Source organism: Pseudonaja textilis, chromosome 3 (genome assembly GCF_049901715.1).
Source record: "Pseudonaja textilis isolate UNSWEBS1 chromosome 3, rPseTex1.2, whole genome shotgun sequence".
Taxonomy (NCBI): Eukaryota; Metazoa; Chordata; class Lepidosauria; order Squamata; family Elapidae; genus Pseudonaja; species Pseudonaja textilis.
Window position 1 is genome coordinate 7494656 of NC_141992.1, and position 17084 is coordinate 7511739.

Below are 17084 nucleotides of genomic sequence, written 5' to 3' on the forward strand. Positions count from 1 at the left end.
TTTTTCGCCCTCACCGAGTCTCCTCACGTGCCCTGCACTTACCTGCATCCAAAACAGGTTACATGGGACTCCTGGGAGGGGAGGGGCAGAGTGGGTGGGGCCAGCCAGGAGTGGGATTTGGGGGTTCTCCAAACTGCACAGAATCTTAGCTAGGGGCTCCCCCAAACCCCTGCGAACCCCCAGCAGCCCAGCCCTGGGCAAAACTCACTTCACTACTGTCTTGCTTAGCAATAGAAATTTTGAGGTCACTCGTGGTTGTGAGTCGAGGACAACCTGTAATTGAGCGTGAAAAGAAAAAAAAAGATTAACTTGAAAGTTGCACCGCCTAGATGTAAGCTAGTTCTGTTCATTTATAGATTCTGCAAGTAATCCTTGCTTTAGAACATAATTGGGACTAGAATTTCCATTGCTAAACACAATGCTTCTTAAGTGAATTATGTCTTGCTTCTACAACTTATTTTCTCACGGGTTGCTAAGCAAATCACTGCAGTTGTTAAGTGAATCATACGGTTGTTAAGTGAACTCTGCTCCCCTCCCCCATTGATTTTGCTTGTTGGAAGCCAGCTGGGAAGGTCCCAAACGGCGATTATATGACCTCAGGACACTGTGACCATTGTAAATATACATTGTTTGCCAATGGACTAGAGGAGTTTGAAATGCTGTGGAAATTCTGCAGGATGAAAGTGGGAGGACCAGTTGTAAGTCATGGTTTTCAGTGCCAATGTAACTTCGAAAGATTTCTAAACGAATGGTTGTAAGTCCAGGGGTACCTGAAATTATTTTTTAAAAATTTTAAAAATCTCCCCCCTTGGGTCCTTATCAAAAAAAGACGATTTGGTGGTACAGTGCATTACTGCAGGCTACTTCTGCTGCCTGCCGGCTGCCTGCAATTTGGCAGTTCAAATCTCACTAGGCTCAAGGTTGACTCAGCCTTTCGTCCTTCCAAGGTGGGTAAAATGAGGACCCAAAATTGTTGGGGGCCATAGGCTGACTCTTTAAACCGCTTAGAGAAGGCTGTAAAAGCACTATAAAGCGGTATATAGTCCTCAGAGGTATATAAGAAGTATATAAGTGGTATATAAGTCTCAGTGCTATTGCTAAGTGGAAAGGAAGGAAGGAAGGAAGGAAGGAAGGAAGGAAGGAAGGAATGTAGCATTGCAGGTTAAGTCTGCCAACTGCCAGCAGTTTGATCCTGACCTGCTCAAGATTGACTCAGCCTTTCATCTTTTCAAGGTGGGTAAAATGAGGACACAGATTACTGGAGACAAGAGGCTGACTCTGTAAACCGCTTAGAGAGGGCTAGAAAGCACTATAAAGCGGTATATAAGTCTAAGGGCTACTGCTATTCAAATGCTGATAGGGGACAAAGAACAGCAATGAATTAGTTCCAAATCTTGCCCATCCATGACCTGATTGTTCATATAAAGATTCAATCCGTGACACATCTCGTTTCAACACAACTGGCAAAATTGCCACAGAGAACAGGGGTGATGCCAGAGGAAGTCGAGAAAAATCAAGATGGTGCCAGGATGAGGGCAATAAACACCCACCCTGTGTAGTATAAAAGAGATGGACCCTTGATTGTGTGAATGCAACCCACAACCTGAGACTGATACTTACCTCAACTAGGAAACCCCCTCCTGCTAATTTTCAAGTATAATTTAATGTTTGTCAAGCTCATCCCTGAGAAGAGGTGTGGCATTCAACTCCCAGAATTCCCCAGCCAGTCTGGTCTTCTCAATTTTTCTCCGGGGTTTTAATGTGATGCTTGGTGAAAAGGAGGTTGCGCATTCCCACGCATCTTGTAGAAGATGTCTCTTTTCCTTCTTTTCCTCCTGCAGATACCCCCAGATTTTTGATAGCTCCCAATGATCAGACCGTGACTGAGGGTCAAAATGTGGACCTGCCCTGCTCTGCGGATGGACATCCTCGCCCAGCCATATCTTGGACAAAAGAAGGTATTTTCTTGGCATTGCTGTCTTCTGTAAGGATTTAGAGTCATCGAATCATGAGCTGAAAGAGACCACCAAGATTGGGCTAGAAACTGTGTTTCTCAACTTCAGCAACTTTAACAGAACAACAGAGTTGGAAGGAACCTTGGATGTCTTCTAGTCCAACCCCGCTGCTCAATTAGGAGACCCTATAACCCATAATGGCAAACCTATGGCATGCGTGCCGGAAGTGGCATGTAGAGCCATCTCTTTGGGCACACCAGCTCTTGCCCATTGCTCTTCTGCGTGCCAGAAACTGGAAGACCAGGTGGTCAGCATGCATGCATGCGCTGGAAACCGGAAGCGCACCGGGGAACTGCTCTTCCAGTTTCCAGTGCTCCTGCGTGCTGCTCTTCCGGTTCCTGGCCTTATACCATTCCAGACAGGTGGTTGTCCAATCTCTTCTTGAAAGCCTTCAGTGATGGAGTACTGATTAATGGTTCTGTCAGGAAATTCCTCCTTTGTTCTAGGTTGCTTCCCTCCTTAGTTACCATCTATTGTTTCTTGTCCTGCCTTCAGGTGTTTTGGAGAATATGTCGAACCTTCCCACCTGTTTTGTGTAACAGTTAACAGATAATCAGAGTTGAAAAGGATCTTGTAGGTCATCTAGCCCAACCACCCACCCAAGTGGGAGACCCTACACCATTTCTGACAAATGGCAGTCCAGTCTCTTCTTGAAAGTCCCAAGTGATGGTGCTCCCACAACTTCCGAAGGCAACTTCTGTTCCATGGGTTGATTGTTCTCACTGTCAGAAAGTTTCTCCTTATTTCCAGGTTGAATCTCTCCTTGTTCGGTTTCCATCCATCGTTCCTTGTCTGGCCTTCAGGTGCTTTAGAAAATAGCTTGACCTCTTCCTCCTCTCTGGGGCCGCCCCTCAGATATTGGAAGACTGCTATCCTGTCTCCCCTGCTCCTTCTCTTCCCTAGACTAGCCAGGCCCAGTTCCTCTAACCATTCTTCATATGTTTGAGCCTCCAGTCCCCTAATCATCCTGGTTGCTCTTCTCTGCATTTTTTCTAGAATCTCAACATCTTTTTTATATCATGAAGGACTTCAGCTTCAAGAATTCCCTTGTCAGCATGTTAAGAATGCTGAGGATGAGAAATGCTGTTCTAAGGAAAGGTGTGGGAAGAAATTAGATCCCAGACTAATTTTAGGCCTGCACTGCCTTTGACTCTCCTTTTAATTAGTAACATGAAGTCCAAGCAACCAAAACTGGGAAACTACCCTACATTACAAACTAAACAAATACAGTTTTGCAAAGATCACTTAACTTCTTTCAGCTGATAATTTTGGCAACCAGGCTAAACTAATTAAACCACACAAATAAGTAGCAAACCAGGAAAATCTTTTAAAAGACAAACTTTTCTGAGCACACATGGGTGGGGGTCCAAAATTAACAAGTAGGCATACTTCAAAGAAAGATCTACACACTCAGTGAAGTAAGATAACCAAGGGTGTCCAACCCTGGACGTTTTAAAGACTTCTGGACTTCAATTCTCAGAATCCCTCAGTCAACCATGCTAGTTGAAGAATTCTGGGAGCTGAAGTCTCTAAGTCTTAAAGTTGTAGTCCACAAATCTTAAATTTGAAGTCCACAAGTCTTAAACTTGCTAAGGTTAGACGCTTCTAGTATACACTTTAGAAACCCTACTATAAGTGTTGCATATACCCTTTTACTTAATATAACCTTTTCAACTATTCCTTATAGGACTTGATTTCAGGTTTCCAGGTCTTTCACCTCTCCTCTTAATTTCCACCAGCATCTCCAAAGAATATTGTCCATCCTCCTAACTTTCAAACAAGGGCATCATCTAAAGCAGGAGTCTCCAACCTTGGCAACTTTAAGACTTGTGCGCTTTAAGACATATGGACTTCAATTCCCAGAATTTCTCAGCCCGCAAAGTCTTAAAGTTGCCAAGCTTAGAGACTAAAGTAGGCATTTCTAGTAGCTAGTTCCAATAACTGATTAGTCCACTCCTGCTCTCTCTCTTTCCCCTGTCTCAAGTTCAGAAGACCATTTGCAGTATTTTTTTCCCTTTTCACCCCCCAATTAATCCATATTTATCTAGAAAATACTTTGCAACCAGTGGTGGGATTCAAATTTTTTTACTACTGGTTCTGTGGGCGTGGCTTGGTAGGTGTGACAGGGGAAGGATACTGTAAAATCTCCAGTCAGAGGTGGCATTTGCCGGTTCTCCGGACTACTCAAAATTTCTGCTACCGGTTCTCCAGAACTAGCCAGAACCTGCTGAATACCCACCTCTGCTTGCAACCTTGGAAGAGCACCATTGCTTCTTGGAGAAGAAGATCAAAGGAGAGTTACAGTTGGACTTGGAGGCTCAGCATCAAGGCCCAGTGTGATGTTCCTCACATTGAAAGAAATCCAGGGTGAACACCTTAAAATTAACGATCCATTCTCATCAACTGGACCCAACTGGTTTCAAGGAAAGCTTGCCCATCTTATGGAGATTCTCAGTCACCCAGGTTAAAGATGCTTTTTCAAAAGGCAAGTGGACTTTGTTTTTCCTTGAAGACGTTTCGCTTCTCATCCAAGAAGCTTCTTCGGTTCTGACTGCCGGAACCGAAGAGACTTCTTGGATGAGAAGCGAAACGTCTTCACGAAAATAAACAAAGTCCAGTTGCCTTTCGAAAAAGCACCTTTACGACTTCTCCATCCCTTTGTGAAGGTCAAAGTTCATGGGAGGATTTCTTCAGCAACACCGTGTTGGTCACTCTTGTTCGTAGGTGGTCCGTTACCAAACAGTTGGAGATACAGCGTCCTCTCCACGGGAACCCTGCAGATGGTCGAAGTGTCCCTTCACGATCAAGGCCACTATGAGTGCCATGCTATCAATGCAGTTGGAGCCCAGAGATTTTCTGCAAACCTCAAGGTCACCCCACGTGGTAAGTGTCTTCCTGATCTCATCTTCTCCAGCCAGTTGGTTTCCTTCTGCCCTTTACTGATAGATCCATATAGGCACAGAAGAAGCAAAGCCAGTTCTAAAGGTTCCCGTGGAAAAAAGCCTAGGTAAATTCCCCCTTTTCCCGTTAGCTCTCCCACCCACCCACTATCCATTGTCCATCGATCCAACACGTCCTTCGTGTTTTGAGAAACAGTCCACACCGTTCGAAAAGTTATCAGAACGTGACCTTGAAGTGTAGGAACTTTCCCAGGCTCACTTGAATTCCCCCAGTGCCTCCCAAGTCCCCTGAGAATCCCACCCTCTCGCTTCTGTTCCTGTCGTCAAGCGGCAAGAAGAATTTCAGGTACTGATAGAATCTGAATTGGCCTTGAAATGGGTCTTCCCCAACCTAGCATTCTCCAGAACGTTTGCAGTTCAACAACGGTCATGGCCAACCCATCTGGAAGACAAGTCTTCCCTTAACTTCTATTCCCCAATTAAATGCAGAATACAGTATAACAGAGTTGGAAGGGACCTCAGAGGTCTTCTAGTCCACCCCCCTGCTCTAGCAGGAGACCCTGCCTACACCATTCCAGACAAATGGCTGTCCAGTCTCTTCTTAAAAGCCTCCAGTGATGGAGCACCCACAACTTCTGGAGACCAGTCATGCCACCGGTTAAACCTGACTCTGTGCTTTCACTCCCCGTTCTCTCTTTCCTAAACAGTTATGCCCGTATTTCTTCATCCGCCTCAAGATACGGTTGCAGAAGTCGGCCAAGACATTGAGATCCCTTGTACCGCCCAAGGGAACCCACAGCCAACGATAACATGGGCAAAGGTCAGATGGTTTATCACTTAACACAAGCAGGATCACCTTTCGTCTCGATGGCTGGGGGACATCGAGTGTGTGGGCTTCTGAGGTTAAATGGGGATGTCTTATTTTGAAGGAGGAGCAAATTCTGTTTGCCTCTCTATTTTATTTATTTAAATTATATCCCACCGTTTATTGCTTTTATAAACAACTCAAGGCAGCAAATATATCTAATCCTCCTCCTTCGTCCCATTGTTGCCACAACAACAGTCCTGTGAGGTGGGTTGTGCTGAGAGTCATCTAGCCAAAGTCATCTAGCCAGTTTTGGTGCCTGAGGCAGGACCAGAACTCACAAGTCTTCTGTGATTGGCTTAGAGTCACTCAATCAGCTTTCATGCCTAAGGTGGGACTAGAACTCACATTCTCCTGGTTTCTAGCCTGGTGCCTTCAGAAATGCTAGCTGGGGAATTCTGGGAGTTGAAGTCCACCCATCTTAAAGCTATAGAGGTTAAGAAATACTGATATAGAGGTAATCTTTGACTTACGACCCCAGTTGAGCCAACATTTCTGTAGCTAAACCAGACAATTGTTAAGCAAATTTTGGGCCATTTTATGACAGTGCTTGCCTTGACTGATATTGCAAAAAGTCTGGCAGGATTGCACGTTAAATCTGGATAGGACACTACCAGGAAATCCTGGGGCTGTTTTTTTAGATAGGGAAGAGAAAGAAGGGTGTGGGAGATAGTTTATTTCATTTTTGTCAAGAAAATGAAAGCGTCTGTGACGACCCAGGGTGGGATACAAAATAACCAGTCATGAAAAACAGGTAAAGCCCCTTTTATTCCTTCACTTTGCTTCCAAGCTCCAAATATCCTTGATTGGAGACAAAAAAAATTCCCACACAAGCAGTTACAAGGAGGAAGAGATGCCGTTTAAATTATAAAGAGTAAAAAACAATACAAACTAAGCAAGATAAAGGCTTGAAGATGTCCACAGATATCAGAACACACTGGGAAAGACGCCAAACTTAGAGAGGAACAATAAACTAGAGATATTTCCATGCTTTGTTTCCAGCACTGGCCCCTACGCACGTCCGTTCTCTTATTCAGTTGTCACAGCTGCAGCCCATGTAGAGGATCAAGGCCCTTTCCTTCCCCATAGACCATGTCTCTCCTTTATCCTCTCCTCCCTGCATGCCCTAGGATGGAGAGGGGATGGACCTGGGTCCTCCTCTGACTGCCCAGCCGGCCTCTGCCCTTCCCCAGCCTCCTCCCCAACTCCAGAGCCACACTTCCACTCCCTGTTGCCTGTTCCTCCTCTCCCTCAGAGTCAGTCTCCACCAGGGGCATGACAGCATCTATATAATTAAATATTTAAAAGTGTCCATGTAAGTTAAGTTTGCCTCAGAGGAAGACCCAAACTTTTTTGTTGTTAAGCGGGTCATTTGTTAAGTGAGTTTTGTTCTATGTTAAGACATTTCTTGCCATGGTTGTTAAGTGAATCACTATAGCTATTAAGTTAGTGACACCATTGTTAAGTGAATCCGGCTCCCCCATTGACTTTGCTTGTCAGAAGGACGCAAAAGGGGATCACTTGAGCCTGGGACAATGCAATCGTCATCAATAACAGGTCAGTTGCCAACCTCTGAATGTTGATCACGTGACCATGGGGATGCTGCAACGGTCATAAATGTGAAAAATGGTCATAAGTCACTTTTTCCCAGTGCCATTATAACCTTGAACGGCCACTAAACAAACGGTTGTAAATCGAGGACTATCTGTAATGCATAGTATTTTTTGTGCTCCTTAAATATATAGTACCTTTAGTGACATCTACTGGTCACGTTCAGGAAACACAGTTGCCGGTGTGTCAGAGCTGCACAACCCGGGTGTTTTAAAGTTGCTGCTGTTAACCCCTAGCCCTCACCCAGGGGTGGGATTCTACTGGTTCAGCCCGGTTCGCATGAACCGGTAGTGAAACATGTTTAATCTATGATTAGACTAAACCGGTATTTCTTTTTTGTTATTTCCTGCTGACACACAGCTGTTCCAATGATCAGATATGCCGGGATTCTCCCTTGCTGTCTTACTGCTACGTCCAGTTGTTGCTCTTGGGAGCAAAAACGCTCCCCCAGGAAGCTTCCTGTGGCCCAGGAAGCAAAAGGAAAAAATGGACCACTGGGGGAAGGGTGCTGAACACACACACAAAAAGAAGCCACGCCCACCCAGTCCCGTGGCCATGCCCACCTAGCCACGCCCACGGAACCAGTATCAAAAATATTTGCATCCCACCCGTGCCCTAACCCTAACCTCTTGTTTCAGTTTAACGACTTGGGACACACTTATGCAAGCTGAAATTCAGTGTGGGCTAGTCCCTTGCCATCCTGGACTGATTTTGCCAAAAGTCTGGCAGGATTGCACATTAAACCTGGATAGGACACCCACAGGAAATCCTGCGGCTGCTTTTTAGACAGGGAAGAGGAAGATGAGCACTGATATGCAAGAAAATGAAAGTATCTATATAATTAAATTTTAAAAGTATCCCTGTCAGTTGTGTTTGGCTCAAAGGAAGACAGGTCTGGCCAGAGTTATCAGTTCAAGACTCCATATTATCTCAAGATTAGAGCCAGGAGGGTCCCAAAAATAATTATAGTGGATTTATTTTTAAAACATTTATATGGCCACCCATTTTATACCGGTAGTCCTTGACTTACAGCAGTTCATTTAGTGACCGTTCAAAGTTACAACGGCACTGAAAAAAGTGGCTTTTGACCATTTTTCACACTTTGTAGCAGCCCACCCCCTGTGATCAATATTCAGATGCTTGGCAAGTGACTCATACTTATGACCATTGCTGTGTCCTAGGGTCATGTGATCCCCCTTCTCACACAAAGTCAATGGAGAAGCCAGATTCACTTAACAACTGGATTACTATTCACTGCAGTGATTCACTTAACAACTGTGGCAAGGACGGTCATAAAATGGGACAAAACTCACTTTAACAAGTGTCTCGTTTAGCCAGAGAAATCTTAGGCTCAATTGTGATTGTAAGTCGAGGGCTACGTATATTTATACTTGGTTGATGTAATGCATTAAACTGAGCTTGTGGCTCTACTTGCGGGTGCCATTTTGACTTTTTTGACCTTGGTGGATGACTGTGAACCAGATCATGGTCTCCCCACCAGACCAAATTCTATTCTTGCTCCAGATTCTTTCCTTTTTTCTACCCCAGGACAGGATTCAGATCACAGAGAGTGGCAAGTTCCACATCAGCCAGGAAGGTACTTTATCCATCCGCGATTTGGGGCTGGCAGATCAAGGACAATACGAATGTATAGCCAGGAGTAGCTCTGGGTTAACTGCCAGGGCCATGCAGCTAACCATCATCGGTAAGCCTCCTTCCTTCAAAACTGATTTTATTTCATTTTTGCCTAGAAGGGAAGGTAGGAAGGAGAGTTCTAGAGCCCTTGTAACATCCTGCCAAGGAGAGGGCGCATCAAAATGTTAAGAGCATGGCAAATGGAGGTAGAAATAGGAATGCGCACCTTTATATGAAGCAAGAGTTAGATGAAAAGATTGGACGTTCGTTAGGAATATAAGTCACCTAACAGCTATTTGGGTTGGAAATATATAAACCAGGATAGACATTTTAGTACTATGTCTTTAAGAGATTGCAAAAACTGCAATCGGGTGTGGTTCTGCAAATGGCCACAAGACGGAGCCAGACACCTGGGAAGAGAGTGTGAGTGAGTCTCTGTTTCCTTCTGCTGGAGAGAGTTTTGCCGTTCCTCCATTTTTCCCCAATTGACTGTTATTCCTGGATTTGATGTAAGTCTGTTACTGAACTGTTTTTGATACTGGACTTTGATATTGGAATTATCCCTGGACTGAACACTGACTGCTTTACCGGTGAATGACTTGGACTGTGTTGACTTTGCTTAAACGTTTATTGAAAGTAAAAACCTACATTAACTGCACAGTGTAGCTGTGTGCTGTGCGTGTATTATTCAGACACTTCTCTCACTATGTCTCTCTGCATGCACTCATTCTCCTAACGGGGAATTACCTCAACACTGTTGAAAGATGGTACTGTATTATTAGGTATGTTTAAATAATAGGAAGAGTGATACTTGAACGACGTATTGTGACTTTGAACAACCAAATAATGAAGAACTATGTCTTAATGTAAACATGTGTATTAATACTAGGATTAGCAATGGACCTGATTAGGAGCTAGAATAGAGGTAGAAATAAGAAACAGGGAGAATATTAGCAGTTATATTTTTTGTATAACAGAATATAAGTAATAATTTGATAGAAAAGATCAGAGGTTGAAAGACAGTATTACCACGTGTGCTTATATTGTTGGCATTAAAATGGAACATTGAAATATTGAATGACTCCAAATATACCCCATGTATATTATTAATACTAGGATTATATGTTTGATTAATATAACATCTATTATGATTATCTTTACTGATGTTTGTATCAGAATGAATTACATCCATGTATTGATATTGATGTATACTTAAAAATAATAAAAATCTAATAAAACTTGGGGGGAAAAAATGTTAAGAGCGTGGCCAACAAGGTAACTGAAGACCTGACCTTCAGTAAGTGATTGTGCACAAAAAGAGGCAGGGCTTTGATTGTATGATTGTGGTTATCTTTCACGTTAAGATCACGTGAACAAGAATTACAATTTTGCCGTGGTCTTCTCCATTAACTGTTTGTCGCAAAGGGAGATCACGTGACCATGAGATGCTAGGTTGGCTATAAATGCAAGAATTGGTTGCCAAGTTGCTTTTTATTCAACGGTTGCAACGTTGAACAGCCATTGCACCAAGCATTCAGTAAGCAAGGCGTACCTGCTTTACCTACAACAGGGATCTTCAGACTTGACAGCTTTAAGACTTGTTGACTTCAGCTCCCAGAATTCCTCCTCCAGTCATGTTAACTCAGGAATTCTGGGAGTTGAAGTTGTTGAGATGCTAGTCAAACGAGCCCTTCCTTAATTTTAATGAACCCATTAAATTAATTACGGTCTTATTCTTTTCTTTTTCTCACCGGGAAAACAAAGCCACGAACATCAGAAGGAGCGGGGATACCTTTGTAGCCACCTCCATCCAGGAAGCCATCAGCAGTGTGGATTTCGCCATCAATTCGACACGCACTGAACTGTTCAGCAAGTAAGGACTATCAGGAATTTCATTCACATTGAACTCGATTTGATCTAGGTTGCCCACTCAAGTCTGACCATTGTTGTGCAATTAAGGAGCTTTCATCATGTCTTCTGACTGCTAGTTGGTGTTCATCAATGTGTTGTTAGTGTTTTTCTTGCCTGTCCTACATAGAGGTTGTTACAATCCCTTCTAAGCATCTTCTAAGCACTGAAAGTTTAGCTAGTTGGGTAATGAAATGTCTGCAAGCAAATAACCAAGCTCAGAGAGCACCAAAGACACCACAGTCCTTCTCCTCCTCTTCTCCTCCTTCTTTTTCTCCTTATCTCTGCAAACACCCCCACTTCCAACACTTATGAAGTTATATAGTTGGGAAACATCTACAAGAAAACAACCAAGTTCAGAGAGCACCAAGGACCCCACCGTTGGACACTGAACTACAGATATTCTCTTTTTTTCCATAAGTTTTTTATTTTATATTTACAATAAATCCATCTTTCATTTAAACAGTGTGTCGACTGGATATTCTCTTCTATTGGTAACTGTCCAACTATGAACAAAGTCTGCACTACTATTACTATTAATCTTCCCATCACTCCTTATCACCCATCCCCTCCCACTTGTGACTGTATGACTGTAATTTTGTCGCTTGTATCTTACGATTTATATTGACTGTTTTCTAGTATGATTTGATTGCTTATTGTACCTTATGACTATCATTAAGTGTTGGACCATATGATTCTTGATTCTTGATGAATGTATCTTTTCTTTTATGTACACTGAGAGCATTTGCACCAAGACAAATTCCTTGTGTGTCCAATCACACTTGGCCAATAAAGAATTCTATCCTATCCTATCCTACCCTATTCTATTCTATTCTATTCTATTCTATTCTATTCTATTCTATTCTACTCTACTCTACTCTACTCTATTCTTATTGTACCCTATGACTATCATTAAGTGTTGGACCTGATGATTCTTGACTCTTGACGAATGTATCTTTTCTTTTATGTACACTGAGAGCATTTGCACCAAGACAAATTCCTTGTGTGTCCAATCACACTTGGCCAATAAAAAGAATTCTATTCTATTCTATTCTATTCTATTCTATTCTATTCTATTCTATTCTATTCTATTCCATTCCATTCCATTCCATTCCATTCCATTCCATTCTTATTGTACCCTATGAGTATCATGAAGTGTTGGACCTGATGATTCTTGACTCTTGACAAATGTATCTTTTCTTTTAGGCACACTGAGAGCATTTGCACCAAGACAAATTCCTTGTGTGTCCAATCACACTTGGCCAATAAAGAATTCTATTCTATTCTATTCTATTCTATTCTATTCTATTCTATTCTATTCTATTCTATTCTATTCTATTCCATTCCATTCCATTCCATTCCATTCCATTCCATTCCATTCCATTCCATTCTATTCTTATTGTACCCTATGAGTATCATGAAGTGTTGGACCTGATGATTCTTGACTCTTGACGAATGTCTCTTTTCTTTTAGGCACACTGAGAGTATTTGCATCAAGACAAATTCCTTGTGTGTCCAATCACACTTGGCCAATAGAGAATTCTATTCTGTTCAACCAATCAGGAATGTAATTGGGGAAAAAATATAACAATTCAGAAACCAAAGTTTGCAAGATATGACTGAAAGAATCACGTTCTGTCCCTCCCCAAACAGGAGACCCAAAACACCGAATGAATTGCTGGCCCTTTTCAGATATCCACGGGACCCCTATACCATCGAGACCGCTCGGGCTGGAGAAATCTTTGAAAGAACCCTGCAGCTCATTCAGGATCACGTGCAGCAAGGATTATTCGTGGATATGAATGGAACAGGTATAATGTGGAATATTGCCCCTGCATTTTTTAGTCGTAATAATAAATTCCAGGACAGAAAAAAACTGATTTCGTTTTTTCTTGCAAAGTGGTGGAAGAATTTTGCTTCCTGCAAAATTTAGCAGGCATTTCCTATATTCTAGACACCCTTTGTTGGAGTCTTAGGCTGTTAAAATTATCCCATTATGAAATCTGGAAAGCCGTTTTTAAAAAAAGATAAATTACATCATTCAATATTGAATGGCTGCGTTCCAAACCTCTAGAGACCTAGTACAGGTAGTCCTCGACTTACAAACCTTTCATTTAGTGACTGTTCAAAGTTACAACAGCCCTGAAAAATAATGACTTATGGCCATTTTTCACATAACCGTTGCAACATCCCCATGGTCACATGATCAAAATTTGGAAGCTTGGCAACTGACTCATATTTATGACTTTTGCAGTGTCATGTAATCAATTTTTGCAATCTTCCGGCAAGCAACGCCAATAGGGTAAGCGGATTCACTTAACACCCATGTTAGTAACTCAACAACTGCAGTGATTCGTTTAACTGCTGTGGCTGGAGAGGTGGTAAAATGGAGCAAAGCTCACTTAACAACTGTCTTGCTTAGCTACAGAAATGTTTGGCTCAATTGTGGTCATAAACTGATAAATTATGCCTGGGATAGACATAGATGGATCTGTTGGTAGCATCTCATCAGTGGTGGGATTTGATTTTTTTTACTACCGGTTCTGTGGGCGTGGCTTGGTGGGCGAGGCAGGTGAAGGAGACTGTAAAATGCCCATTTCTACCCCATTCCGGGGGGGGGAAGGATATACATGTACTGTAAAATCCCCCTTCCCTCCCCACCCCACTAACCTGCTTTCCAGCTCTGTTCTCCTGTGCAGGGCAACAAAAGAAGACCCAGCCGATCAGCTGGAACTCAGGAAGCAGAGAATAGGTGGGGGCTGGCCCGTCAGAGATGGTATTCTGAACTACTCAAAATTTCTGCTACCGGTTCTCCGAACTACTCCAAATTTCTGCTACCGGTTCTCCAAACTACTCAAAATTTCTGCTAGCAGTTCTCCAGAATTGGTCCAGAACCTGCTGAATGCCACCTCTGCATCTCATACACTCACACAGCCCAGAAGCTGGGAAGAAACACCGCGGACCACTGAAAGAGATGCTGCCTTCATGAACTTACTCTTAATGAGTGTGAGAAATTATCTTCCTTAGTGTCATCCTGGCCCACCCCGCCCCTCGCCAGATAAGGAACAATGCTGGACTTGGCAGTAAAGTTAAGCAGATTGCAGAATGTAGAAGGCTAGATAGTGGGAGACCATGAGTTCAAGTCCCGCCTTAAAATGAAAGCCAACTGGGTGACTTTGAGCCAATCACAAAGAGATGGTGAGTTCTAGTCCCGCCTTGAAAGCCAGCTGACTAACTTTGGGCCAGCCCAGTTCATCTCATGCGGTTGTGGTTGTGGGGACAATAGGACGAAGAAGGTGTGTTAGATATGTTCGCCACCTTGATTGAGTCATTTGTAAAAAATAATGAAGGCAGGAAACATTTATTATTTATTACATTTACTATATTATTACATTTATTGTTTATTACAAATGTAGTTCTAGCGGACCTCGCCAGAGCGCGAGACAAACGCTGAAGAAAAAGAAGAAGAAGAAGATTACAAATGTAGTTCATCCACTTTGATTCTAATTCTAACTCCAATTGAACATTTTAACTTTGGCTTGCAGGCTACCGCTACAATGACCTAGTTTCCCCTCACTACCTGAACATGATTGCCAACTTATCAGGCTGCTCCGCCCACCGCCGCACCCCCAACTGCTCCGACATCTGCTTCCACAAGAAGTACAGAACCCATGATGGGTCTTGCAATAACCTCCAGCACCCCATGTGGGGTGCATCCCTCACGGCCTTCCAACGGCTACTGAAGCCCGCTTACCAAAACGGCTTCAACCTCCCTCGGGGTTTCTCCGTGGCGGAAGATTCCAGGGATCTCCCCCTTCCTCTGCCTCGCTTGGTCTCGACCGCCCTGATTGGCACGGAAACCATCACCCCAGATGACCAGTTCACTCACATGCTTATGCAGTGGGGGCAGTTTCTGGATCACGACTTGGACCAGACAGTGGCCGCGATCAGCATGGCGCGTTTCTCGGATGGGGCGTCATGCAGTCAAGTGTGCACCAACGATCCCCCTTGCTTCTCCATTATGATCCCCAAGAACGACCCCCGGGTACGCCGAGGACGGTGCATGTTCTTTGTGCGTTCCAGCCCCGTGTGTGGCAGTGGGATGACCTCCCTGCTGTTGAACTCAGTCTACCCCCGGGAGCAGATCAACCACCTCACCTCCTTCATCGATGCTTCCAATGTCTATGGCAGCACCGAACAGGAGTCTCTCGAACTGCGGAATCTCAGTAACCAAAACGGGCTTCTGAAGTCAGGCCAGGTGGCTCTGAGTTCAGGAAAACCCCTCCTGCCTTTTGCCACTGGGCCACCGACTGAGTGCATGCGGGATGAAAGTGAAAGTCCAGTGCCGTGTTTCTTGGCTGGGGATCATCGGGCCAACGAGCAACTGGGATTGACTTCCATGCACACCTTGTGGTTCCGCGAGCATAATCGGGTGGCCACGGAGCTCCAGTCTTTGAACCCTCACTGGGATGGGGACACTACCTATCATGAGGCTCGCAAGATTGTGGGAGCCCTGATGCAGCACATCACCTATTCCCACTGGCTTCCCAAGATCCTTGGAGAAGCTGGGATGAAGGTCATGGGAGATTACAAAGGCTACGATCCCACCACCAATGCTGGCATCTTGAATGTTTTTGCCACCGCGGCTTTTCGCTTCGGCCACACCCTCATCCATCCGCAACTCTACCGACTGAATGAAACGTTCAAGCCCATCCGGCAAGGCCATGTCCCACTTCACAAGGCGTTCTTCTCCCCATTCAGGATCACCCAGGAGGGTGGCATTGATCCCCTTCTGCGTGGGCTTTTTGGGGTGCCTGGGAAAATGCGGGTGCCTTCTGAACTCCTCAATATGGAGCTGACTGAGAAGCTGTTTTCAATGGTGCACTCAATATCCCTGGACCTGGCAGCCATCAATATCCAGAGAGGACGCGATCATGGTATCCCTCCTTACAATGACTTCCGGGTCTTCTGCAACCTCACCTCTGCTCAAGAGTTTGATGACCTCAGGAATGAAATTAAAAACCTGGAGATCAGGGAGAAACTCAGGAGGTATGGGAGCATGGACAATGAAGTCTCCATCTCCCTTCTCCTTCCTACTCTGTGTCTCCATCTCCTTTCTTCTCCTTCTCCTCCTCCCTCTCTATCTCTTCTCCTCCTCCTTCTCCGTTCAACTTGTTGTGTCAATGCTTTTCCAACGTCAGTCTCCCAGCCTAATATCCCAAGCAAGATATCTTTCCAATATCGTGCTAGGTTTACCTGTTATGACTTCTTAAAGCTGAAACCTTCCCTTCTCTTGTCTCTTCTTGAAAGATACAAATTTCACCCCCATGAGAATCCTTGCTGTTCTCCACTGAATCTGCACCATGTCTCTTAATCTATTTTCTCCTCCACTCCTGCAGTTTATATGGAATTACAAAGAATATCGACCTCTTTCCAGCCTTGATGGTAGAAGATCTTATCCCAGGAACCAGAGTAGGGCCAACACTCATGTGCTTATTGGTGACCCAGTTCAGAAGACTCCGAGATGGAGACAGGTAATTCCCATTTTTTCCTCAGAAACAAGTCCCAGCTTCTGCCAGCTTCTTCAGGCTTGCAGGCAGCAGATGAACTAAAAGTCAACCTCCATCAACCTTGCCAGAAAGATCATGCTAGTTGGCTTTCAATCCAGAAGAACAATTATAAACAAAACACAGTATTTGATTATTTTATTTATTGTTAAATCCCATATACCAGATTGTCTTTCCCCCATTTCCTTGGGAAATCTGTTGCTTTGATCGAGGCTCACCAGCCCTGGCAAAGGGCATGTTTTACATGAATTATCTCCTATTTGAATATTTGAGATTCCATTTGTTCTTGGCAATATATAGCCTAGCATATCTAGAGGGGGAAAATGGTGCTCCTTTAGGCCCAAAATTAACTGACACCCTCAGATAGACACCCTCTCTCCTCTGTGACTACAGAAACTCCACCTCGATCTATGACCCCCATCTATGACCCCCCATCTATGACCCCCATCTATGACCCCCATCTATGACCCCCATCTACGACCTCCAGAATTATTCAAGAACAGAATTTTGACATTGTATTATCTTCTTCTTAGTAAATAAACCTTCAAAATAAAGATGTTACATGATAGGTAGTTCACCGTAC

At 43.9% G+C, this 17084-nt stretch overlaps 1 protein-coding gene across 4 annotated transcripts in view; it reads left to right on the top strand.

Annotated features, from left to right (window-relative positions):
• LOC113434286 (peroxidasin homolog) overlaps positions 1-17084 on the top strand; it is a 99390-nt gene that overhangs the window by 76773 nt on the left and 5533 nt on the right. For all 4 annotated transcript variants that reach the window (XR_015742671.1, XM_087928873.1, XM_026697357.2 and 1 more), the window contains 8 exons: positions 1842-1958; positions 4740-4898; positions 5623-5735; positions 8940-9096; positions 10791-10899; positions 12588-12745; positions 14480-15983; positions 16334-16468. Coding sequence is in view for 3 of the 4 variants with exons in the window: in XM_087928873.1 (XP_087784999.1) it covers positions 1842-1958; positions 4740-4898; positions 5623-5735; positions 8940-9096; positions 10791-10899; positions 12588-12745; positions 14480-15983; positions 16334-16468 (2452 nt within the window). In the remaining variant the exon portion in view is untranslated. The remainder of the gene's footprint in view (positions 1-1841; positions 1959-4739; positions 4899-5622; positions 5736-8939; positions 9097-10790; positions 10900-12587; positions 12746-14479; positions 15984-16333; positions 16469-17084) is intronic.